Raw genomic sequence first — 27,666 nt, 5'->3', positions numbered from 1 at the left:
CACGCGGCGCTTTTGGCTCCGAAAAAAAATTTAAAAAAAAATAAAGAGCGACCACGTCAATTGGGCGCACCGTCAGCCTCGATCCGTCGCAGATGCTCGCTTCAGTGTCTTCTATATTCAGTACTAGTCCGTGTTTTATTTACTTTTTTTCTTTTCTTGCGCCCAAAACGTTTTCTAAAAGCCACGGCTCCGCTGAATCGGCTCTGCCGGAGCCAGGGCACGCGTCCTGCTGCTCCCGACGCTGTGACGCGCGCTATGCGCGCGCTCGCGTTCTTGCCGCGCATTTAGTAAAGCAATGAAGGGGGCTAGTTGGTGGACGTGCATGATTATATTGCGCTTAGCGTTACACTGACGATTTAAGTGAAGGCCAGGACGCGGACGTACGTAGCGCTATACGTACGTCCGCGCCCTGTCCTTCACTTAAATCGTCAATGTAACACTAAGCGCAATGTAAACATGATCTTGCCAACCAGCCGCGCGCTCCATTGTGCATGTTCGTGTACACGCCCGCGGCCCGAGCGGAACGGTATAGCGCTCATCCCGTCGTCTCGTCTTCGTCTCGCCCGAGTGCTGCTTTTGCGCTGTTCGCGTTTAGAACGGATTGCCGACTGTGATCGCCCATTCAGCGTCCGCCTTACTAAGTCGAGCTATAGACCAACGTATTCCTTTCCTCGGCCGCCTGGCGAATGAAGCTTTTCCGTCGGTCTCAACTCGCGCACCATCCGGGTTGCGACGCCTTGCGATCTGCGTTGTGACCTGCTGCATGCCATTCACGCGCTGCTCGGCAGCAGCTGTCTCGGGTGCTGCATATGTGCCATGTAGCCTCCGCGCGTTTTTACAACACCGTACGGGGAGCTCGATCGAGCGGTACGCCAAACCTTGCTACGCTACGAATGCTTTGCATTCGGGCGAAACTGCCAATCTTTAAGACTTTGCTACGCGCTATCTTAATGCAGTTTTACTGCTCAAATGTAGAAAAAAAATTGGAAGTTAGGCCTCTTTAACTTTCTCTACACTAAAATTCCAAACACACCACGTAGGCAAACCGAACGTCTTATCGTTGTAAGAGTGATGTTTCTGGTGTTGCAGAAAGGTAATTTACTGATGCAGAAGGAATCATTTTTTCAGTTTAGTGTTCCTTTAAAAACGCGTTCTTGTGCGTACCACGCGTTGTCTATGGAACATTTTAAAACGCGTTCTAAAATTCGTTATTCTGTTCATTATTAAATGTTCGTGCAAGCCGTCCCTGGTTAACACTCCGTTCTCCGTCAAAAAAAAAGAATAAACAAAGAAAGAAAATTTGGAAGACGCTTAAACATCGCCTTTAAGAGTGGGGCGCCGATAGCATTCAAAGATCCCTGACTGCTTCGCACGCTTCCCAGCAAATGCAGCTTATGTAACCGTAACGTTTACCGGGAAACGCTGGCAGTAAACGCTATGCACGAGGGCTTTCTGGTAGAAACCCGGCCTCTTTCATGGGCCGATTTTCAATTATTGTTTCGCGCTATTAATGTTTCAGTCTCAGAATATTTAACATAAAAGGCATGCGCTGTCGGCGTTTTGTTTGATGACCTTTGTTTACGGGCTGCCATTCTCAAAATTCGGAGGAACAACTTTGTAAAGAATATATAGGCAAGGTGTGAACAACTTTACAGTGACAGAAGAAGAACTCGAGTGCCGTATAGATTATACATGTATAGAATATACCTTGCATGCTGCTTCTTGTCATGCCGCACCCACAGGTACCACATCGTCCAAGGAGTTCAAGCGTACAGCTAAACCTTGCTATCGCAGTCAATGCCTCGCCCTTCGGGCGAAAGTGACAATGTTCTTTTTTTCTTCTTTTTGTTCGCCAGAAACTGCCGCTATACATTGTAAAACAAATGTAAAACAAAATATGACATTTGTACCTCCGCTGTCGTCAATGTGTGGGACACTAACCCGGGCGTGCTTGCCCTTTGGAGCTTCGTGACTATCTAGAACAAATGAGCCCCGGTAGAACAAGAAATGAGAAGGCGAAGCGGCCGAACTCATGAGCGGAACCGTACCGCACACTGTCAGGAAGTAACGCAATAAAGCGCAGGTGATGTTAGTATCAGATCGTTATCTTTGCTTCTTTTGCTTTTCGACCGCATGCGTTTGACTTGATAGCGCTCCTTTACAAAAGTAATGGTTCCTCAGCTATACGTTCGAGTCGCTGGTGCCTCGCGCAGCTTAGCGTGATAAGAAACACAATTAAGGCGCATGACAAGCACGTCAACTCACGCCAGCATGATAGAGATATCAGAGTATAACGTGGTAGAAAATTCAGAATAAATTAAAATATTATCTTTGACGAGGCCTTCGTTGCTTTCCCCGACTCCATGGAAGAAGCGCGCGCTCGTTTCCAAAGTGTCTAAACGCGCGACAAAAAGTCCGGCAATAAAAGTAGAAGAAAAAAAAAAGAGAGAGAAACAGAAACGTTAAACACAGCCGACACGGCGCTTTGATCACGTGGCTTCAACCCTTCTCATTTTTTTTTTTTTCGTACCCACTCATTTAAATTTTTTCACGATCACCGCGGGGCACTCTCCCTCGCGCTGAGCCCCGGGTCCCTTCTATTTTTTTATTCTTTCTTTTTTTTTCTCGTTCTTTTTTTTTTCCACTGCGTTCATCGCTTGGCGGCGCGTGGCCGTAGCGTACAGAGCGTCGGCCAGTCGAAGCGGCGGTCCCGACAGGCGCGTCTAGACGGTGGCCGCCCGCGCTCGCCTCCGCGCGTCGTGCGAGTTCTATGCCTCGGCGACGGCGCGTAGACGGCTGTGGCCGTCGAGCTAGCTGCCGACTTCGCCGCCGTCGCTTCTTCGAACCTTCTCGGCGCGATCTCGCGAAGGTCGCCGACGCAAGAGGCGCGGGCGCGTGCCGCAGCTGCCGCGTGCTGCTGCTGCTGCTGCTGCTGCTGCTGCTGCGACGATTGCGAGACGCCGGCAGGCAGGCAGGCGGTCGCACCAAACACAGCAGCAGCAGCAGCAGCTGAGGAGGACGCCTTCGCTGTATCGACCTCCCCACTCCCCTCCGCCCCCCCCCCCACCCTCGCCAGTGGTTCGCGTTGAAGCCGCCGCCTCCTCGCGAAATGGGTTAAAACCGCGGCTCTCCCGATGCCGCGACTTCGTCAAGCGTTCCGTCGCGGCCGAGACGCTTCTAGGTGTTCCTCCCATCTCCGTCTCCGCCTGCTGCTTCGACTCGGCGAGAGACGTCGACGGACGACGCCTCCTTGTTCTTCGGCGAAAGACTTCCTTGCCTTCCTTGCACGGTAAGCTCTCGCAGAAGTCGTACGTAATATACTGGATGCTTCGGCGAAGGCTGAAAAAAAAAAAATTTGTTTCAACATCGGCTGTGGCAGATAGCACAATTTTATTTCTTGAGCTGTATCACCCTGAGAGGCGGACATTGTTTGAGCGAGAAACCGAAATTCATAATTAAAGAATAACTAACTTCTCATTAAGAAATAACAGCACTAATTAACTGTTTATCTAATTATTATACAGTATCTATTGTAATTTACACATTGTAGCCGGTGAGATTGCAAGGCACATGTACTTGGAAAGCAATTCTGTGGATGACAACCGTTTGGAGATACGTGCCACCTAAATTGCGGAAAAAAAGCCACCGTCGTTCCACTTACATTTTGATCAAAAAGCCGCTTTATGCTTTGAAGCATAAAAGTAAGTGGGCCGCCTTGTGCATTTCTTCGCAATGTTCGGGAATTAATATATCGAAACTTGTGTCATCCTGAGAACTCGTTCCAAGTAGATCCGCCTTGCGAAGCCCCCGGCTACAATTTAATTGCAATACGTGCCGATCACACGTAGTTAGTTAAAAGACCAAATGAGGGAATTCTAGTAATAATTAAATTATGCATTTCGATTTCTCGTGCACGTAACGTCTACCTCTTCGAGTTATCCAGCTCAAAGAATTACAATTGTGCTCTCTGCCAAAGGCGATCTTTAAAATGTTTTGGCAGCAAATTCGTAGAAACACTCAGTATATAGTAACGTGTATTTTATGAACTAAGCTTCACGCGAGTTAAAGGTAACGTGAATGTTTGCTACCGCTGAGCTCGTTGATGTCGGTCCATCTGTGGTTCTTCAGCACCGACATCCGTCATTGTGGCTCAGTGCCCACGACGCTCTGCTGCTGCGGACGAGGTAGCGGGTTCGATGTCCGCGGATGTCGCGTTCCGACGCGGGCGCGGAATCCAAAATCTCGATCGCGTACCGTCGTTTGGGTGCGCATAAAAATAATAAAAAAAAACCCGGCCGGTCGGAATCAATGCAGAGCGTACCCCTGTGTACGGAGTCTCTCAGCTCTTGCGTTGCCTTGGGAAGCTATAGAACACGTAACTTAAAATTAGCGCCAACAAGGAGACAGAAGAGAAGTGTGGACTGCTAGCGCTCTGTTTTTGTTTTTTCATTACTTTGTTTGTTGGCACTCAAGGAGCCACAAATGTTACGAGCTGTATCGAGGTACGTAACTATAACTACGAAGTGCGCGCCCACTGGCTGCGATGTGCGTTATTGTAATTCAGTTGACTCATCTCTGTTCTGGCTGTAACGCCTAATAATAATAATAATAATAATAATAATAATAATAATAATAATAATAATAATAATAATAATAATAATAATAATAATAATAATAATAATAATAATAATAATAATAATAATAATAATAATAATAATAAAGTTATGACAGAGCTTGTGTCTTCTACCCAAGTCCTGGTGTATGACGCTCTTCGGTGGTTCAGCGAGCAGCCAACACCAGTGCCGTTCTTTATATTAAAGCAAAAACTGCCATGAAACTTAGCTTTATTTGTAAGGTGACATAAAGAGCGATCGAGGGATATACACGTGAAATTAAATGAGAAAAAGAGAACAGACAGGTCCAAGCTCACACCTGCTTGAAAACAACGTTTTCAGGTGTTTCTATTCGTTTCGTGTTTTATAACACTGTAATAGATACCGCTTGGTCCTGAAGCTAGTAATGTATAGCTTGTTAATCAGTTCGAGCCATAAAGACAATGCTGACCGGTGACGACTGTATACAGTATGTGGCTGCTAACAACTTAAAGTTGTTTTCATTCAGGCGAATTGAGATCGATGACTTAAAATTAAGAGGGGACTCTTTTAAATTCATCGTTGACTACTCCTTGTACAACACGCGGCTATACTAACGACTTACAGTTGTTTTCGTTCCCGTACTTCAAGGTAGGTAAGAGAAGAAAAGTAATTAAAATGATAATATTGAGCTAAGGTATAGGGCATCACTACTCTATGCACCGAATACGCAGTGCCTACCACAAGTGCATATTATATTTTGCCAGAGACAAAAACGTAATTGATAAATGAGACTGCCAATGCCACCTTGAAAAGTTGTTTTCGTTCGCGTACTTCAATGTAGTTAAGAGAAGTACCTCCAAGGAACAGGCCTCGTATCCTCTCCGAGCAAGTCCGAACTACTCCTTCACCAGCCCACGCGCAGAGGAATGCCACCAAAGTGCTACACGGGACCCCGGGAGTACGAGGAAATCGACCTGTACACCCAAGACGGAAACGCAATCCCCAAAGTAAACAAGATTAAAATCCTCGCAATGATCATTGAGGCCAACGGAGCTAACGGCGAAACCGTGAGGAAGATCGAAGGCAAAGTCACCAGCGCCACGAGACTCATAAAGACAATAACCAACAGACACGCGGGCATGAAGGAAGAAAACGTCATTCGACTGACCCACTCCTTCGTTGTCAGCTGCATCGCCTACGTAGCCGCCTACCACACGTAGCGTACGCAGCGTTTCGTACGTGGCGGAAAAGAACAAGATCACACGCTCATAAGGAAAACGTACAATATAGCCCTGGGCCTCCCGTAATCGACGAGCACCGAGCTCCTGGCTCAGCTGGGCATACACAACACCCTGGAAGAACTAGCCGAAGCACAACGCAGCTCGAACGCCTGTCGACCACCACGACGGGAAGGTACATTATGAACACGCTCGGCACAACGTACCACAACCAGCACGGCCAGAAAATGCAAATACCGAACAAAATCAGACACAATTACGGTGGCAAACATCCCAAGAAACGTGCACCCCGATTACAACCGAGGCACAAGAAAGGCAGGAGCCGAGGCTCTGCTCCGTTCATTCGGCAGGGAGAGAAACGCGCGCTTTGTCGACGCAGCCGAATATCCGAACGGCCAAAAATACATCGTCGTAGTCATAGACACAAAGTCCAAAATCAGAACCACATGCAGTGTATATACACCAAACACTCGGAAATAGCGACGGAAGTAGCGATCGCGCTGGCCCTCACAGAACAGGAATGCGAATTCGTACTAAGCGACTCGCAAACGGCAGTAAAGAATTACGCCAAAGGTAGAATTTTTAAGGAAGCCCTGTCCATTCTGGCCAAAGCGGGCAGATCCAAAACCGCCAGCTCGAGGATCATATGGTTCCCCGCGCACGTCACCACGGAAGGCGACGCGCTCCCGAACCTAAACGAGACGGCGCACCGGACGGCGCGAGACATGACCCGCCGCGCCGAACAGGGCAACGCCTCTCGCACGATAGCGAACGCTTCTCGAGCAGAACGGGACAGGCTCACCAGACACAACGACGTAACCAGGGCATATCTAACGCCAGAAGGATATACCCACCGCTGAGTCCCAAATTTAACAGGAGGCAGGCCGTCGACTGGAGAAAACTCCAGACGAACACCTTCCCTAATCCATTCCGCCTGAAACGTATCTTCCCAGATAAGCACCAGGACTACACCTGCAAATTATGCCAGGAAGGACCAGCAATACTCAAACGCATGCTGTGGGAGTGCAATGTAGTTTTAGGAAAGATGGCAGTTGCACCGGAGACCCTGTCGTCGAGGTGTGCCGCCGCTCTGCGCAGCTTAGACCTCGGAATCCAGACGTGGGCAGTCCAGCAAACCCGTGAGACGGCGTTGAGGCAGGGCCTTGACGTTCCCCCGCGAGAGACCTGAGCCCGGGTCGCGTTAAACCTTTCCGGACGCACAAGAAAGTTGTATCCATCCATCCATCCATCCATCCATCCATCCATCCATCCATCCATCCATCCATCCATCCGTCCGTCCATCCATCCATCCATCCATCCATCCATCCATCCATCCATCCGTCCGTCCGTCCGTCCGTCCATCCATCCATCCATCCATCCATCCATCCATCCATCCATCCATCCGTCCATCCATCCATCCGTCCGTCCGTCCGTCCGTCCGTCCGTCCGTCCGTCCGTCCGTCCGTCCGTCCGTCCGTCCGTCCGTCCATCCGTCCGTCCGTCCGTCCATCCATCCATCCATCCATCCATCCGTCCATCCGTCCGTCCGTCCGTCCGTCCGTGCATAATATTGAGCTAAAGTATAGGGCATCACAACTCTGATGCCCCGAATGCGCAGTGCCTATCACAAGTGCGTATTATATTTTGCCAGAGACAAAAACGTCAGTGATAAATGAAACTGCCAATGCCACCTTGAAAACTTTGTGCACACCTTTAGATTTATTTTAGATTATAGATTTATATTAGATTTTAGATTTAGGAGTAGCATTCACAAACTCCTACAGCTATCGTATTGGAATGGCGGATTCACCAATGTGCTCTAAGTGCAAGTGTGAAGAGAGCATCAGTCATCTTCTGTGCCACTGTTCTCGCTTCGATAATCAACTTGAGACTCTCCAGTGTGCCTTGAATAGACTGGATGACAGGCCATTTACGGAAGCGAAGATGTTGGGAGCCTGGCCCCACAGTTCATTAGCCCAGAAAGCAGTTCGAGCGCTTTTTCACTACCTGAGGGCGACAGACTTGAGTGCCGGACTATAGACATCCTAGACCTAAGTTCTCTCTCTTAGTTCTCTCTCTCCATTCCCGTCCCACGTGTGGGGTAGCAAACTGGACTCAGTCTGGTTAACCTCTCTGTCCTTCCTTCTTCGCTTCTTTCTCTCTTTCTCTCTCTCTATCTCTCTCTCTCTCTTATGCACAAGCATCTTGCTGAGGCATGGGTGTTAGCATACCTGCCAAGATGCGAACTTTAAAATTCGCAGAAACGCTCGCCGAGACGACACCGAAGTGGGAAGAGCGGGGGGGGGGGGGAATCACACGCGTTTTGTTTTTCATTAATGCCTGCTCTGAGTGCACGGCTTTACAAGGGATACATAATCACTTTAATAAATATAATTTAACCTCAGACGCGGCGTACAAGCAGCAACAAACTTGGCCCAGCAAATAGTGACAAGCAACACATTGCTAGATTACAAGGACTTTTCGAGCGACTGTTTCAGGGACTTTTCTGTCCAAACTTGCTCGAAGCAAGTATCCCTCCTGCATTTTTTAGCCATCGCAAGACTTCCAACAGGAGTTTCAGAATCGACGAACGAAGCCTTTCCGCGTACAGAGTTTATTTTTCGTGAAACACTGCGCAGTATTCGTAAGATCGTAAACCGGGCCCAAATTCGTAAGCTTTACTAAAGATTCGGTTGAGAGTTGGCAGACATAGTTTTTAGGCACCTCACTTAGGCCCTCATTATTAGGTAGATATTTCATCGGAAATGAGAAATGAAAAGAAAAAAGAAAAACTCAGCCTAGCAGTTTCTGTTGATATATATTGTGTACTAGAAGCCACGTGAGAAAGAGTATTTAGCGGAAGGCATAAAGGTCGGCCTGACCCATACACACGAAGATACAGCCAAACATGTGACGTCATGGGTGCCATGGTGTAGTTAAGAAATTCAAACATCTAAATTAACCAACATTTTCTGAGCAAACGAACCGTATCTCTTTCCCTCCAAACGCATGTATATACAGAGATACAGCGCTGTAAAAATACAGGACCAGAGTAGCAGCAGCGTGTAGAATTTTACAGGACGATATTAATTCTGTCCAGGTGAATACGCGCAGCCCCAAGGAAGCGCAATTTATTGGTCACGATTAATATAACGGTTTTCTTTAGTATCAGCTTAACACTTGTGCGGACTTTTACTTGCGATATCGCTATATATGTAGAAAAAGATATATATATATATATATATATATATATATATATATATATATATATATATATATATATATATATATATATATATATATATATATATATATATATATATATATATATATATATATATATACGCATCCGTAAGTTCATTTTGTCCCAGTGCAACGATGTGATGAACATATATAGCCTCAGCGATGCAGCGATGTTATTTTTTCTGCTAATTTCCATCCCCCGAGTATCTACCAACTAGCCAAACAACACACATTGCAAAGATATAGCCATTTGTTGTATCCACAAATCGCCTTGTACGGTTCGAAAAATTACGCCACTTCCGACGGACATGCACTCGAAGAAGCGAGCATTGCTTGCTCGATAAATCTCAATAACGCGCGCACCATACCGTGCATTTGGAGAAGTAAATTTTCCATATCAGCGTAATGATACAGCCGGGAGTTTTACCCTGTTAATCACTCGTTCTTTTTTTTTTTCGTAGCGTTCAAGCACAAGGACACACTGACACAAACGTGACACGGCGCTGTGTCGTGTTGCCTCCTGTGCGCGTCCGAGTTGTCGAGCCCTGCCTGAGCGAGCGATTTATAAGCAACTAGACCAGATGCCTGAACCCTATAGCCTGAACTTCGAAGAGGCGAGCGCAACAGAGCTGTGAACTCGTGCCGAACTATAAAACTCTGCATGTCGTCAAATCGATGAGAGCACTGCCAACCGAAACGGCTGAAACGGACGACACAGCGTGGTGCCGGCTGAAGATGCACTTCATTTGGTTCGGCTGCTAGTATATATCTTCAGCTGCAGGAGAACTGCAGCTGAAGATACTATTTCTGCAGCAGAAAAGAGTGCATATTTCAGCCTCGATTCACCTGAAATCACATTTATATATAGCACACGATCGACACATGTTAGAATCTCAGTAAATCGCTATTGCACCACAACCGATGCGCGCTGTTGCTGGAACGCATGACGGTCAGCAGGTATACCTATATATTTACACGCGAGGATAAAAGCGGTGTGGTGTTGGTGCGGCGGCGAGAGTGCGCTGAATTCGAGGTTTACGTCACTCGTCGCCACGAAAAAAAAATAAAGGTCCTATAAGGCGCCGACATGCCGGCCGATCGATCGATGCTCGGACGGCTTAATGTTAGGGAATTGAAGAGCTGTTCAGTGTGATGGTGCCGGAACGCACACAACAGGGAGGTTGTGTGCGGCATTACTCAAGCAGCACTACTAAAAACTGAAGATTCTGTTGCACGTGATTGATATATATGCTAGCAAACAGGAAGAAAAAGACACCGCAAAGGGTGCAACCTAGCAAAATCATTTGACATACACCACTATTGAGAAACAAACACGAGATCTTTTCTTTCTTTTTCTTTTTTTTTAGTTTTTTTACAGTGATATACTAAAATCTCACACGATGTTTTACTTCAAATGTTAATCTCTGCGGTTTCTGTAAACCAATTCGCATTATTTTCTAACGCATGCATATAACGGGACAAAGGTTTACCTCATATGCGTGTCAACAACAATACTGGTGTCAGCTAGACCACAGTCATCGCCACCTTCATTTACTAGCTTCGATTCGGTGCGCCATGCAGCATCTGAAGAGTGGTGATTGACGTAGCACTTTATACTAAAAACTACCACCGTCTTATTAACCATGCTGACTGCCATAGCTCTGAGAAAAGCGCCTAACTGGAGAGTATAAACCGCATGATTTGTGTGTGTCCGCTGCGCTTGCCAGAGAGGCAATCAATGACTGAACCTTTGGGAAGCATTGACAGCCAACCTCTTTCTTAGTCTTGGTTTTGAGTTCATTATCAAAATACATCATTTGTCAGGCCATGCAGGTGCACTGTTTCCATTTATTTATTTATTTATTTATTTATTTATTTATTTATTTATTTATTTATTTATTTATTTATTTATTCGCAGATTGTTTCGGTTAGCTACTCATCCACCTTTGCTCTTATGACCGTTCTAACCTAAAAAAAATATGGTTTAATGTATTTTGTCGTTTACAAAAGGTTGCTAAAGGCGATAAAACGAATCCAACAGAACGAGGTCTTTCAACTATAGCCTTCACTCGGAGGTTTATTGATAAAAGCAGCAAAGCATATGTTCCGCTGTCGTGTTTCATCCGCTTAAGAGGGAGCTATATAGTTCAGTCCCAACTCCGACATTGATATTCATATATACATGCGAAACGCTGAACCGAGTTGAGTGGTGTTTGTTTCGCCTAGAATGAAAATGTGAATATTCTCCTATAGCCACTGGTTCTCGCCGAATATGGAGTTAACTGAAAACAGCTAAAGATATTGAAACGGCAAAGTTACAGAAGTCTGGAAGCTCTCCGTAACACCAAATCGACGCCGTGCCTATGGCACCCTGCTGCTGAGCACGAGGCCGCGGGTTCGACTCCCGGCAGTGGCGGCAGCTTTCGGATGGAGGCATTATACAACGACGCTCCTGTACCTAGCTGTGGGTACAAGTTAGCAATTTAGCCAACCGCAGGCGGTCGCACTTAATCTACAGCCCTCTTCTGCGGCATATCTAATACACATTTCGTTGCTTTTGGCCGTTAGGCATAATCTATCTATCTATCTATCTATCTATCTATCTATCTATCTATCTATCTATCTATCTATCTATCTATCTATCTATCTATCTATCTATCTATCTATCTATCTATCTATCTATCTATCTATCTATCTATCTATCTATCTATCTATCTATCTATCTATCTATCTATCTATCTATCTATCTATCTATATATCTATCTGTCTATCTATCTATCTATCTATCTATCTATCTATCTATTAAAACACCCGCATGTGTTTTACCATAATATTAACGATCTTACAGGTTTATATCAGAGCATGTGAGCTTTTATACAGGATGTCACGTAATATCAAAATACCGACATGCGGCGCGTTGGTTTGCAATTATAGTATCAATCAAACAACCAACGAACTGGATGCTGTAATCCTGCTAGAGCTGCAGCCCGTATAGAGAATTTAAAGCGAGCACATTTAGCATATTATGATTGATTTCAATCTGAACCGCGCATTATTTTGTGAAAGTAACATTGACTGGAAAGTCACGTGACCGAAGCAACCTATATAAGAACATATATTCTGCTTGCGCCTCACATCCGTTCAAGAGGAACTCCCGAAAACAGAGACCTTAGGCCATTTTCAGATGTTTGCGAGGTACAGCTCACAAAAGGAAGCTTGTACTAGCGTCCGTTAGCCACAACAGCGGCCATCAGTATCAGTACAAGATTGCACGTGAAACCAGCAAAAAAAAAAAAAAAAAGCTGCACAAGCAAGAACACGGCGGTATGGGAACCAGCCTCGTCCTATCGCGGTCTTGCTTGTGCACGTTGGTTTTTTTCGTTGGTTTTCACCTTCAATCGTGTATGAACTGGCGCAGCTCTCAACCTTGTTTTGTATTAGTGCAAACTATCTGGCTAGGGTAATGGTTTCTGTTAGTGAATGATACCTTTTCTTAGGAGTCGAAACCTCGCTGAGCAGTCGGCTGTTGTGATCGATTAGGTGCGTATATGTCGTACGCTGTATACTCAAGAAAGGTATAACAACTGTATAATTAATGAGTAGTCCGCTGATAAACTTACTGCTAAGAATAACGAGGTTACTAAATCACTGACGCGCCGAGAGATTCAGCGCATCGATCCTTATCGCACAAATCAATTAGTGCTTCTGCAGCGTAGAACAAACACCCTTATAACGCCACGTCTGAAGTGAACGAACATATGATGCTACACGCCCGTTCTGAAACGTTTCAGAGCATCGCCTCGGCCGCTGTCGTCTCATTCTGCTGTCTCGAGCACCGGCGGTCCATTGTCAAACGTGGACTCGACGACGTCCGCTCGGTCGGAGCACTGGCTTCGCCGAGCAGACCCCTGACATTTCGAACCCTTTCAAACAAACGGGTTGTCCACTTCACGCGCAGCTGTGGCCACTCGCGGTCGTGCACGGCATAAGGTCAATCGCCGGTTACACGAAGGCATTCTCTGGCCGGCAGAATGCCGTGCGACCGCGTGGGATGCAGCCAAGCGTGGCGCATCGTCTGTGACCGCCCGCAGCCTAATCAGATTCACGCTTGACGCCAAGCAATATATGGCAAGCAGCGTCTACCTGCGCCAGCTCGTTCCCTCCCGACGATCTCTCGTCAGCGGTCAACGGAAAGTGTGGCAAGTGTGACCCTTATAACCTTGACTTGTCTGTTGTTTACAGTGACTTGTTTCTCTTTGGAATTTTCTTTTTTCGTTTGCTTTTACCGCGGCATGGTGTGTCTTATGGGGCACCGTGCATCTGGCGACTTGTTTTACGCAAAACAACAGCTGCGCATTGGCATGTTCGACGCGGACGCCCTTACGCCGCGTTCTCTTTTGGGTGATAGCTGAGTAACTTTGCGTTAGAATGCGTAAGGAGCAGGTTCGATGGTGACGTCACCCGTCGGGGTGGTTACGACCTTTTCGATGCCGAGTATCAGGCTGCAGGTTCGATTCGCGACCACGGCGACTGCGTTACGTTGGAGGGTGCAATAGAGGCACGCCTATAGTCTATTTACATCCCCCCCTCTCGATATTGAAGCGCTGGCAGGACAAAATGAAGTGGTCGACGTCACCTAATTTCCGACATTCTGTGCATAGCAGAGAGGTTTTTCGCCCTGACTTGAACGCCCGTGCTGGAGAGTTGGTCGAACCTGTTCAGAGTGGCCTCCGATCGGTTAAGCTTTTTCACTACTTGACAACCTGCAAACAGAGAGTATTTCCAAACGCGTGTGTGGAGCATATCATGATCCCCGAAGGACCGACGATAGTTCATAGGGAGATTTGACGCATTCTACTCGCGTATCTATGTGGGACACTGAACTAATGGACGTGTATGTGACAACCTAACCCTGAACTGCGAAAGAGACGAACAGGTGGAGCAACTGCCGGTCCATACTGCAAGACCTAACACCGCCTGTAATACACACCGTTACCAACCAGACTAAGCAACCAATCTATGTAAATTTAACGGGCACGTCAGAGAACTCCGCAAGGCCAAAATTAATCGATAACCATTCACAACCGCCTCCTTCGATGCACACTTCGCTGCTTTTGGACGTTCAGCCCAATCAACCAGACCATTCAGTCCGTTTGGCCTTCGAGTAGGGCGTAAGATACAATATGACACGCACGTACGTGGTGCCCGGCTTATGTTTAAAAAAAAACTTTTAAAAATCTGCTTTCTGTTATTTTGGTGTATGAGAGCGAAATCATGGCGTCCTTCAGATATATAGTCACAGACTGACGGGTTCTAGCCGGTTCACTGTGCCTTATCAAAGCTTCTTCTTAAAGAAACACTGTTGCAAAAATTTGGTCTAACTTTCTTTTGTTTTCTTTAATAGGTAGCCTTTGACTCCATGATAACGGTATATAGCCTGAATTTCTGAGTTATTTTATGTTTAGAGCCATTCGAAACGCGCGCCAAATGCCGCGCCAAATACACGCGCGGCTACGTACGTAAAGCAAGATTCTTTTCACGCCACATAAATTGGAGGGTTGTGTTCACGCCGAATCCCAAACTACTCACGCACATGCCAGTCAGCGCAGTGCAGTGGTTGAAGGGTATACAGAAAGCTGGGCGCGTGCTACCAGTTCTTACTTTCCATCCTCGTGGGAAGATGGAAAGTACGATCTTTAACCTTTTCTGACACCCTTCTCTTGGTACCCATTCCGTAGCCCTAATGATGCAACCTGCGCATTACATAACCTGTCCAGCACCATTTTTTTCTCTTAACGTCAATTGGAATATAGGCTATATACCCGTTTGCTCTCTGATCCAAACTGCTCTCTTTCTGTCTCTCAAGGTTGTGCCTAGCATTCTTCGTTCTTTCGCTCTTTGTGCGGTCCTTAACTTGTTCTCAAGCTTCTTTGTCAGTCTCCAAGTATCTGCCACATATGTCAGCACCGGTAAAATGCACTGATTATACATCTTCCTTTCAATGATAATGGTAAGCTTCCAGTCAGGAGCTGACAATGTCTGTCGTATGCGATCCAACCCATTTTTATTCTTCTACGAGTTTCCTTCTCATGATCACGGTTCCCTGGGATTAATTTACCTAGGTAAACGTACTCCTTCACCGACTTTATAGAGGCTGACTAGCGATCCTGAACTCTTGTTCCTTTGTCCGGTTATTCATCTTTATCTTTGTCTTCTGTATATTAATCTTCAACCCCACTCTTACGATTTCTCTGTTAAGATCCCCAATCATTTGTTGCAACTCGTCTGCAGTGTTGCTGAATAGAACAATGTCATCGGCAAACCGAAGGTTGCTGAGGTATTCGCCGTAGATTTTTATTCCTAAGCCTTCCCAGTTTAATAGCTTGAATATTTCTTCCAGGCACGCAGTGCATACATAGCATTGGAGATATTGTGTCTCCTTGTCTGACCCCTTTCTTTACAGGTAACTTCCTACTTTTCTTGTGGAGAATTAAGGTAGTTGTGGAATCTCTGTAGATATTCTTCAGTATATTTCCGCAAGCAGTCTGTACTCCTTGATTACATAATGCCTCTATGACTCCTGGTATCTCTATTGAACGAAATGCCTTTTCGTAATATATGAAAGCCATATATAGAGGCTGATTGTACTCTGCGGATTTTTCGATTACCTGATTAATGACATGAATGTTATCCATTGTAGAGTATCTCTTCCTGAAGCCAGCCTGTTTCCTTGGTTGACTAAAGTCCAGTGTTGCCCTTATTCTATTGGAGGTCATCTCGGTGAATATTTTATATAATACTGGGAGTAAGCTAATGGGTCTATAATTTTTCAATTCTTTAACGTCTACTTTTTTGTGGATTGGTATAATGTTTGCATTTTTCCAGTTTTCTGGGACCCTTGAAGTCCACAGAAACTTCGTATATAGAGTCGCCAGTTTTCTAAGCATTATGTCTCCTCCATCTTTGATTAAATGGACTATTATTCCATGTTTTCCTGCCGCTATTCCCCGTTTCATGTCTTGCAAGGCCCTTCCGACTTCATCGCTAATTATAGGAGCTTATGTATCCTGTTCATTAGTTTTGAATGGAGTTATCCTGAGTGCTCTGGGTACTGTACAGGTAATTCTAGAATTCTTCCACTGCTTTTACTATACCTCTTAAATTGCTGATGATATTACCATGTTTAGCTATCTGTGCATACCTCTTGGTTTGTCCTACGCCAAGTTCCCTTCTCACTGATTTCGGGCTGCGTCCATTTCTTACGGCTTCTTCAGTCTTTCTCACGTTATAATTTCGAACATCACTTATTTTCGCTTTGTTGATCAGTTTTGACAGCTCCACGAATTCTATCTTATACCTTGAGTTGGATACTTTCATTCTTTGTCGTTTCTTTATTACGTCCTTTGTTACTTGGGAGAGCTTGCCTACTGGTTGCCTTGGTTCCTTTCCTCCCACTTCAATTGCTGCCTCTGAAGCCAGCCTAGTTACGGTTTCATTCATTACCTCTATGCCATCTTCATCTCTCTGTTCTAAGGCTGCCTATTTGTTTTCAAGCACCAGCGTGAATTTGTCTGCTTTTACCCTTACTGCCTCTAGGTTGACCTGTTTTTTGTTAACCAATTTTACTCTTTCTCTCTTCAAATTGAGGTGAATCCTAGCTCTTTCAAGCCTATGATCACTGCACTTTACCCTACCTATCACTTCTACATCCTTCACTATTGTGGGATCGGAAATCAATTTCATTTCTTGTTTCACCATTAGGACTTTTCTAGGTCCACTTTTTGCTGCTACGCTTCTTGAAAAAGGTGTTGATTATTCTCAGCTTATTCCTTTCTGTTAATTCTACCAGCATCTCTCCTCTAGCGTTCCCAGAATCGACGCCGTGGTTGCCAATTGCCTGTTCACCCGCCTGTTTTTTCCCCACTTTTGCATTTAAGTCGCCCATTACTACAGTATACTGAGTTTGCACTTTTCTCATCGCTAATTCAGCGTCTTCATAAAACTGACCTACTTCCTCATCATCGTGGCTGGATGTAGGAGCGTAGGCTTGTACTATCTTTAATCTATACCTCTTATTAAGTTTTATTACGACTGCTGCTACCTTGTCATTAATGCCGTAGAATTCGTCAATGTTGCCCGCTATGTCCTTATGAATTAGGAATCCCACCCCATATTGCTTCAAATCTGAGAGACCTCTATAGCAGAGGACATGGCCGTTATTCAGCAATGTATAACCCTCACCAGTTCTTCTAATCTCGCTATAAGGCCGATGATATCCTAAACAATGTCTGGTAGTTCCTCAAAGAGTCCTGCTTAGCTATAGCCTCACTTTACAGAGTTGAGCTGTTCAAGGTTGACAAGGTCAGTTTCCATTGGCGGCCTGTCCGGATCCAGAGATTCTTAGCACCTTCTGCTGCGTTACAGGTCTGACCGCCGCCTTGGTCAGGTGCTCCGCAGCTGCTGGAGACTGAGGGCTATGGGTTAGTAGTAGGAATGAACATCGCAGATTGTTAGATTGTTGTTTTGGAGCTCACTCGACACACGAGGCACGTTCTGCCTCTTAGAGGCGCGGTCGACGCGCATCTAACGGTGGCCCGGAGCAAAGCACCGTCAATATATATATATATATATATATATATATATATATATATATATATAGCAATTGACGGTGGTCCAAAGTGCTATAAGGTAATTAGTTAAACCTTAGTGACTTTTCATTAATTCGTCCACTATGTGTTTTAATTTTATTGTCCGTAATGTCCGCCTCTTCGAGTAGTAGTAGTATTAGTAGTAGTAGTAGTAGTAGTAGTGGCGGTGGTGGTAGTAGTAATAATAGCAGAAGAAAAGTTATTTTTTGCTAGAAATGTGCCGTCCGCCACAGGCAATTTATTTATTATGATTATTTTTGCAATGCTCGCTGAAACATGCGGTTTAAACGCCGATGCGTCCGGATCTTGCGGATGTGTCACTATATATATATATATATATATATATATATATATATATATATATATATATATATATATATATCTTCCAAACGAATCTTTTATGAAGCGATCTTCTATGCGAATAGAATTATAGGCCCCATGCGAACCATTCTCTTTTACACATACTGGGGCGGTATTCTCGGGCGATCACTTTCTGGTATATATGTGGTAAAAATTTGGAGCAGGGAGTGGGGACAAGTCGTAGTGCGGTGCGTTTGGAAGATTCGCGCACGTAGCTGCGCAGTATATATACGGCACCCCGTGCGCACTGCACAAACGCTGTCAAGACGACGGGAGCTTCGCGTCAAGCTGTCACTCGCAATTACAGCTCCCGCATTGTGTTGACGCGTGCCACGTGTCTGATCCGACAGTGGGTGGGGTAAGCTGAGAAAGGGGGGGGGGGGGGGGGGGTAGGTCAAGCTTCCGGAATCGTCACGCTCGCGAGGGACTCGTGAGGAAACGACGCCGCTATATGATGGTCGCAAGTTAAGCTGCCGACTGTGCAGGTGTCGATAAATCCTGCGCTTGCAGCCGTGACAAGTCGCTAAAAATAAATTACGGGGTTTTACGTGCCAAAACCACTGTTTGATTATGAAGCATGCCGTAGTGGGGGACTCCGGAAATTCGGACCACCTGGGGTTCTTGAACTCTTTCCCAACCATGGGGAAAATAGGTGTTTTTGTAGGTTACGCCCGATCTTTTTTTCCGAAAAATCTACTGCACTGAATATTTTAAGTAATATTTAAACAAAACGCAGAATGAATGCACTTTTCACGCATAAAAGTTTTATTAACGAGATATAGGTCATAAAAGATATAAAAATTGCCAGAATCAAGATTGTGGGATGCGATTGAGCAAAGATTGTAAAGAAACGCTTGTATCTACTAAGAAAAATATGTAACAATAATTATGAGATATACAAAATATATTGCCGTCTAATAGGCACTGGCTGTGAAAAAATGAAATTTTTTTATTGAACAGGTATTCCACTACAAAAATTTAACTGCAAGCCTACAGTTGGGCGTACACAGCTGTGGCCGCCGATGTTCCTGGCTGCTATGCGTCGTCGTCACTCTCAGAGTCAGGCACATACCCAGCCCCCCTCCCTCCCGAAGTTAATCAGCACTCCCCCCCCCCCCACACACACACAAACACACACACCCTGCTCACGCCACCACTCCTCACACACATTCCTAAAGCGCCAACAAATCAATCTTGAGACTCGACAGTTATTAGGCGGTCAACATTTTGTTGCCTTTTTCACTCCTTTTGGATGGCGGTATAGTTATCGGCATCTCCTGGGGTGTGAAGGCCGGTTTTGTCATTGATTCGGCGCCCCAGCGATTAGCTCGGGGTGCGTTCAGTTGTCACCATCTATTCAACTGTTACGCGCATTGCTGTTGCTTCGTTAATTCAACTTTTTTTGTTTAGACTGATCCAGGGACCAGGAAAGGGATTCGGTTCGTAGTCACCTGGTCAGTATGCTCGTGTAACGAGCTGCGGCCTGAGAAAACTCCAGTTGGCGTTAAAATTTTTATTTTGCTTCATTATTTCCTCGAGTGACGGCTCGCCACGATGCTGGCAGATCCTCGGAACCATACAACCGTGATGTGGGTGGACGGGAAAACGACAACAACACGGATCGTCAAATACGTTACTGTGGCCTGAGCGCTTATGTACAGTATATACAAGGTGCCTTTTTTTTTTTTTTTTTTGGTTGCAGCCAATTTCTTTAATTGCCTGTGGCAGGTAGCCCAATTCTAACCCTCTATCTAAATTACTCCATGAGGTGGCCACTGCATCTAGCTACGAGAATCAAAATGCTTAATAGAATAAGTAACATATTCACGCTAATGTACTTGATAATTAATCATGTTATGGAACATATTTTAATGTACGAATTGCCGCTAGTGAGTTCGCAAGGTGTACCCGCTTGGAACGAATTTTCTGGACTGCACCAGCTTCTAGACATCAATGTTCAAAGTGTCCGACGAAATGCATTGGTCACCTGCACCGCCCGCATGTGGCCCGCGCTGCACCCGTCGCCCGGTTGCCCGTTGTGCGGACACGAACGGGCCGATATGGCCGATGTGCTTTGGGAATGCCAACGCCATGAGGAAGAAGGACAAGGAGGAAAGGGGAAGACAATAGCAGGACCCTCTGAAGCGGGGCGTCTCGCTGAGAGATGGCAAGCCGCCCTACTCAGCGAGGAAACCGAATACCAGGAGTGGGCCGTCCAGCGGGCCAGGGCCGTTGCCAAGGATCTCGGAAGATTTTCCTCGGGCGATGGACCCCTGGAAGCCTAGCCCCGGGCACCAACGTCAATAACCGCTGGGCAAATAAAGTTTATTCCTATCCTATCCTATCCTTCCAGTTATTTTTGCACTTCAGTGCTTAAAATAGCGTTTTTCTTTCTATATATATATATATATATATATATATATATATATATATATATATATATATATATATATATATATATATATATATATATATATATATATATATATTGACTAACACCTGGAACGAATGTTCAAGAAGACACCAGTTTCGGGATATAAATTATTCAACTTGGCGGAGAAATAAATTGGCGTTCCAGTTAATTTGGTAACAAAACGTCGTTTCATGCAGTGAAGCACACAAGTAACTGGAACTCCAATGCATTTCTCCGCAAAGTTAGGGAATTTATATCTCGAAACTTGTGTCGTCCTGAGAATTCGTTCCAAGTGAATCCGCCTTGCGAAGTCCAGCGCTAGAATTTCTGAATTGCAATATGGGCCATAATATAACTGGCTTAAAGGTTAATTAGTGAATTCCTGTTTATGAGTCAATTTTGCATTTTAATTTCTTTTGCAATCAGTGTCCGCCATTACGAGTAGAACGGCTCATAAACTAGAATTGAGCTATCTGCCACAGGCAATCTTTTAAAGAAGTTTGAAAGTGTTCGCCTAAACACCCTGTATATATTTGTACTTCGATGCATTAAGCGGCATTTTCTTTAAGCAAAAGTAACTAGAACGCCAATGCATTTCGACGGACAATTTCAAAATTAACATCTCGAAAGTGATGCAGTCCCGAGAATTCGTGCCATGTGCATGCGCTTTGCGAACTCACCGTCTATAATTCGTAGCTTGAAACATGTGCCTTAAAGCAAATAATTAAAGATCGATTCGCGTAATTATGTTAACTCGATCAATCATTTTTTGATGTCTCCTAGATGTAATGGCCCCTTCAGCTAGTAATTTAGATCGCGTGTCCCAATTGTGCTATCTGCCGGAGGCAAGTTTTAAAAATTTGGTGCAGCTAACTAAATTAAGAACTCATATAGAGCACTATTCATGGTCGATATCTGAAAACGTCCACTCTTATGTAAAGAAACGCAGTGGAGTCCCATATAGAGACACACTGTTGCACCCTTGTGGGGTACCTTTCACCCTGGAGCCTTCCAGGTTGGAATGTGTGAGCCCATGGCCCCGTCCGGGTCATGACGGCTTCTATGCATAGCCTCTGCCGTGCCACCAGGCATTACCGTAACCACAGGCTCCCGAGCCCATCTGCCTCAACTGCCATTCGGGAGCAGAACCTGCTTGTTGCGTTTGATTCGAACCCCGACCTACGCCCAGCCTTTTCCACCGAAGAGCGAAGCAAACTGGTGCCACCAGGATCCGACCGGTAGCTAGACCCAGGCTTGCTACCAATCCAGCAGTGAGCCTGCATTCACCTGCAGTGCTACACCGGATGCGTGGTGTCCTCAGTGTTATTGTGCACAAAGAAGCTCACATACCTGTGTGCTCATCAAGTTCCGCGACTGACCTCTGTCAAACGAGACAATCCACCAACATAGATGTTGCTTCATATCCTGCTAAACGACTGTTAAAGCACTGTTTCGCTTCTTGCGATCTACCGGACTCAGCGAACGCTTGTAGTACTTCCTGTCCGTTTTTTCTTTCTTCTCGCTCTCTCTCTCTATCTTCCTCCCTCCCTTCTAATTCCCTTACTCCCAACCCACGCGCAGTGTAGCACACCGGATACCTGCATCCGGTTAACGTTTCTGCCTTTCCTTTCTCTCTCTCTCTCTTTTTACGCCGAGTGCTTGCGGTCATAGGTAACTTTTCAAACGACAAACTGCTCAAGTTAGATGGCGCGTGATCAATTACAAAGCAAGAAAGAAAGCGGGCTTGAAGAGAAAAGCTATAGTTGTAGAAAACATCCACTGTATTTATCAAACAAAAATAAAGTCAAGACAGTCAGCCCAGGGCTTCGCTGGCGTTATTCCTCAATGCTTCTCTGAAAAATTCTGCCAGGTAAACTTGGCCCAGATAGGTGACGGCTTGAATCAGCCACTCAGCCGTTAATGTGAAGGAGGTGAACGAAGTGGGAGTTGTGGAAGCAGAATTGTGCATGCATTGGACGTCTGATCCTGGTACTGTCTGACCTATACATCTGGCTGCGTCCTTTCAGCGTGTGTTGTACGTAGGGGTTCAATCGTTGGCGTTGCGAGACCCCCTGTGGAACGTAGGATTTATGTAAAAATCATGAAGGGTTTACACGGGCGGTGTATCAAGCGATACGCTTTCGATCGCGGAATATGCCTCGCGCACGACTTCAGAGATATAGGCTGGAGCAAGTAAATACCCAAGGGCCAATCGCTTTCGTGATGCTTCAACCCCCCCCCCCCATTGTTTCTGTTTTTTTATATATATCTGCTCATTGTATATACACGTTCTTGCGATTAATGTAGTCTGTATAAAACGCAAACGACATGTTACGTCCGCATACGCAAGATAAGCGCACGACCATTAGTCGGTGTCCTAATATAAAACGAGGAAAAAACGGGCGGGTCAGTATTGGTCATAAATAATTCGTGTACAGACGAATCAATGGTGTCGAGCGGTGAAACCCAATACTTCCAGTAATATGGATAGAAGTATGCCATCCGTAATTCAACATTTGCTCGGTGCCTTATTCGCGTAAGCCGTGGCTAAGTTTGCAACAAGAATTTTTTTTTTTCAAAAAATGAAGCGCCAGCGGTAACGGCACACAAAGAAGGTACAAAAGACAGGACAAGGCGCTTGTTGTTGCAATTTATTGCAGCGAGAAAACGGGATTTATCCAAATAGAAACGAAAGTAACGTGATGTTGCTGACAAGCACGCGGACCATGCAGACGTACTATTGCGGATCAGTTCTTCATCGGATGAGTGATATGTTTTAAGCGCCATAATTGAAAAAATGTATTGGTTTTGAAGCTGCACTGCGTCAGAAAGAGGATGGGAATAGTCACTCGAAAGAAAAAGATGATGATAGCACTTTCTTTCTTGACGTTTGTTTATTTGTGTTGCGTGTTTTTTTTTTTTTTTTTGATGACTGCCTATATCAGACTATCAAAAATAAAGTATTTCGGATGAAACGATAATTTTTGCTGATCGAGCTTCATAGCTCTGGTATAGGCGTTATAATTGGCGCGATATCTTCGAGGCATTATCAGTTATTTCGATTTCGCCGAATAAATGCGCTTTCTAATTTTGCGACCTGAAGGGTAACGTTGTGTTGCATAATTTAGGTCAGCCTGTATTGAAAGCGTGTCCTTTTGCTGGAAACATTATGGCTAGCACCATTTTCCGGAAATGTGCACTCAAAGTATGCCTCTTTGACTTGAAACTATTCACTTTATCTCCTTCTCTTCCCCCTTTTCTCCTCCCTTCCACCTCTCTCTATTTTTCTATCTATCTGTCTATCTATCTATCTATCTATCTATCTATCTATCTATCTATCTATCTATCTATCTATCTATCTATCTATCTATCTATCTATCTATCTATCTATCTATCTATCTATCTATTCTCTCTCTCTCTCTCTCTATATATATATATATATATATATATATATATATATATATATTTCTATGACCTATAACAGCGTTAGGGGAGTGTCCCACGTTCACTTACGATGGCGTACAGCATTTGTCAAAATAAACGAAGGTCCTGTAGTAGTATGAGTGTATGCGCTTCGCCGCGGCCATCGCTCCTCGTTGTGCTACTAAACTGGCAAGAATGAAAACGACAGTTATCTCCCGTGTCAAGGACTATGGAGCAGCGCAGACAGTTAGCGGGCAGCTGACTAGGCGTCCCAAATCCACCTGCGGTTTCACTAGCTTTGGCTTCGTTTCTTTGTTTCTTTCTTTAGAATGTCTGTGCGTGGCAGACTCAACCGCGGCATGTGCTCTAAGGAAACGCTTAATATTTATTTACTCTAAACCAGGCTGTCGGCACGGAGTCTGTCTTTTCGTCAGACCCAGTATGTTTGTTGGTGGGAAAGCCGCCAGCCTTTCTTTCTTTGCCCCCTTCCCTTTTCCCTCACCCTTATTTTTTTCTGATTACAGTTATTACCACATTTACCAAGGTACTTTTCATTCCTCTACATAGGTGAAAAGCCACACCAACCTGCAAAAGGCCTGCCATGCTGTTGGTGAGTGAGACGACATATACTCTCAACAAATGCTACTAAGCTTTCTTGAAGAAAGTCAGATGCATGCGAATTAAGGTTCTTAATTCAGCAAGGCAAGTGGGCCACTTTATCAACTAATCCTCGTTTGCCCTGCCTTGTTTACTTATTCTGCATACTCCAAACTGATCGATGCTGGTTTTTACCTACAATTCCAAGTGTTGCGCTGATCTGCTGAGGTTTCGCAGTGATTTTTTTTTAATTTTGGCTTGTACATTCGTCTGGCCATGCATGTGTGTAATTTCGCTTAAAGAACACTTGTGTGCTTTTTGTCGTTAGGAAAAAAGTGCAGCGGCGCGTGCAATATGCTAATATATGTTTTTTAAATCTCTTTCCTATTCTTTCCTCCTCTAATTTTTCTTGCACGCCCGCTGCCCCCTCTTTCTCTTTTTCTTTTTCTTTTTTTGGAAGCAGGAAAACACTGTGCCTTCGCCAGTTACAATATATACCTCTTTATTTTTTCTTACTTCTTTCATTGGGGGGGGGGGGGGTGACTGCTATTTTCTGTTGGCTAATCAAGAACGACTTGTGGTAATAATTAGTGACTATTTTCATGCTTTCACTTAAGGGAAGTGGCAGGCCAACAGTCAATGAGCTTAAGGGTCATGACAAAAAAGAAAACACGATGTGAAAATTCGAGTTGGAGAGAAACCCTACAACAACAACAACAACAAGAAAAAAGAATTAGGAGAAGAAGAAAAGAGGAGAAATAAAGGACAAGAAATATCTTTGTTTAGCAGGAAAGGCCTAGGATTTGGAAGTCTCGTGTTTTTCGGTGTTCGTACACTCTTTTTCGTTCACCATTGTTAAGTGTGCGCTATCTTTCTTTCCAATCTTTCTTATTTTTTTTTTGTTTACGAGGACCCTCAACCCTTCTGCTTCCCTCGCTCCAACTTTGCGGCTTGAAGACAAAAGGGGAACATAAATCTGCTCACGTATTAGCAGCGGCGTCTGAATCACGCTGTGCTTTGTTTTGTGGTGGGTCTTCATTGCGCGCCTTTTGCGCGGCGTAATTTGATTACTGCGGCGTTCAAAACAACTCCTCCGGCGCCTTATTCAAAATTGAATGACCCAGCTTGAAGAAGAAAAAAAGTTATCGAAGCAAAGCAAGCGAGCGCCGATATTTTGTTCCCTTTTTGCCATTTTGCTGTGGCAGGAAGGCGTTCCGGTAAGCGTCCCTAAAAAAATTTATAAATAACAAATAATAATTATACAATGAAGGAATGAGTCGCCAAGAAACGAAATACTATAGAAACAAGAAGTATAAACAATGGTAGTAGTTTTAATTCTGCACGCGTTGTCATGGCGTTGGGGGGAGGCAAGAAGGGACGAGAATTAAGAACCGCCTCGTGTCTCCTGCGGCGAGGGGCAACTCGGCGAGCAAAATAATAACTCGCGTTACAAGTACACGGTAAGCGTGTCCAACCGTAAACTAGCGCGGGGATGTCCACGTGACTCAATAATGCTAGGGGCCCGAAGGCAGTGCGGCCCGCGTTCGTTCGAAGTGGGCGATTACAGCTCCCGACCGACAACGATGCAATTAATATACGCGGCAACAAAGAAACGGTACTGACCGAGCGGCCTGCTTAAAAAATAGCGCGGGGACCGCGACAATGCAGAAACCATAGCGTCCTGTGGCTGCGCCACACGGTTTTGCTACCGGGAGCTCTGCGCGTGGCATCAAGGAGTGGAAGTGCGTTTGTTACGGCTCGTTGTGGTGTGCCGGAAGTTATTGCGTTGCGCATGCCTGTATTGACGAAGGTTAATTCAACCTACTTCGCTCATAGTGACTTGTCTGTATATGGTAACTTCTGCGCGGTTTAGAAAGTGTCTGCACGTGCGTAGTTTCCTTATAAAAATCGACCTCCGAAGCTGGCTTCCTTGCAGTAAGAAGCATTATGGGGAGTAGCCTGCTGCGACGATCGTCTTTGTTTTGCAAGCCAACGGTCGGTTATATTGGAATCATTCACGTATGCTCGCAACTAAAACGTCACCTGTGATAACGGTAAACTCAACGTTATAAATTAGTAAATATGACAGTTGAAGGCGCGTCAACTGGCATCGAACTCTGATACTCTGGGTAAGGTGATTGGTCCTGAGCCATTTGCATTAGCCGGGTGCGCATTTTATCGCGTTTTGCCGGACGCAATGAATGTTCACTCACTCACTCACTCACTCACTCACTCACTCACTCACTCACTCACTCGCTCGCTCGCTCACTCACTCACTCACTCACTCACTCACTCACTCACTCACTCACTCACTCACTCACTCACTCACTCACTCACTCACTCACTCACTCACTCACTCACTCACTCACTCACTCACTCACTCACTCACTCACTCACGTGGCATCGAGTACCGACACGTGCTGTTAATGATTCCCGCAGTGTCGAGTGTGCTGCGCGCGACGCGTTCCGAAATGTTGACTGCGGCGTGGACTACACAGCAAAGCAGTTGTGTGAGACGTGAGAGATATCAACGACACACGTGGAGCGAGCAGTTCAGAGGCGATTCTAGAAGGTTGTCGAAAACTACGCACTTGAACCTTGGTACACCGACAGTGGTCCGGACGCTCTGCCTGTGGAACGGGGCAACGTTCGGAGTACATATCACCGTGCATGAACAGGAACGCACAGTCGCTCCGCGCGCAAATTCGAATGTGCAAAGAAGGACTCGTCTTGTTCTCTGTATTTGCATGCTGGGCAGGCCCGAGATTCTCGTTGTCGGGAGGAGTGACTTTCATAAGCAAACGCAAGACACACCGCCAAGAGGTAAAGGCGGTGTGTCTCCTCACTTGGCCCGACTAATAAGTTGCGTAAAAAATGCACCCCGGGCTCAGAACGTAAGTAAGCCGTCGCCTGCCTCACTTCGCGAAGAGCTAAGCGGTAACTGGATTAAAACGGCAGGCGTCCTGCCTTTCGCATGCTGGTATGGCTGTCCACTTGCGCACACAAGCAAATTGAGTGCATCGAGCCACTTCTTTAGCTAAGCTTGTTGTCTTGTGCTTTTGCGTTTTTTAATATTACTATTTTAACCGCGTTGTATCGGCTTTCTTTTATTCGTCTACGTCTTCTTTTCGTTGGTTCTTTATTAATTA

At 45.3% G+C, this 27,666-nt stretch overlaps 1 protein-coding gene across 3 annotated transcripts in view; it reads left to right on the top strand.

Moving 5' to 3' along the window:
- Positions 1-2,927: 2,927 nt before the first annotated feature.
- LOC142579142 (uncharacterized) overlaps positions 2,928-27,666 on the top strand; it is a 159,036-nt gene continuing 134,297 nt past the window's right edge. For all 3 annotated transcript variants that reach the window (XM_075689056.1, XM_075689058.1, XM_075689057.1), the window contains exons 1-2: positions 2,928-3,289; positions 24,488-24,530. In XM_075689056.1, coding sequence (XP_075545171.1) covers positions 24,522-24,530 — 9 coding nt within the window. In that variant the 5' untranslated portion in view covers positions 2,928-3,289; positions 24,488-24,521. The remainder of the gene's footprint in view (positions 3,290-24,487; positions 24,531-27,666) is intronic.

This window comes from Dermacentor variabilis, chromosome 4 (genome assembly GCF_050947875.1).
Source record: "Dermacentor variabilis isolate Ectoservices chromosome 4, ASM5094787v1, whole genome shotgun sequence".
Taxonomy (NCBI): Eukaryota; Metazoa; Arthropoda; class Arachnida; order Ixodida; family Ixodidae; genus Dermacentor; species Dermacentor variabilis.
This window is presented reverse-complemented; position numbering and strand designations above follow the sequence as displayed.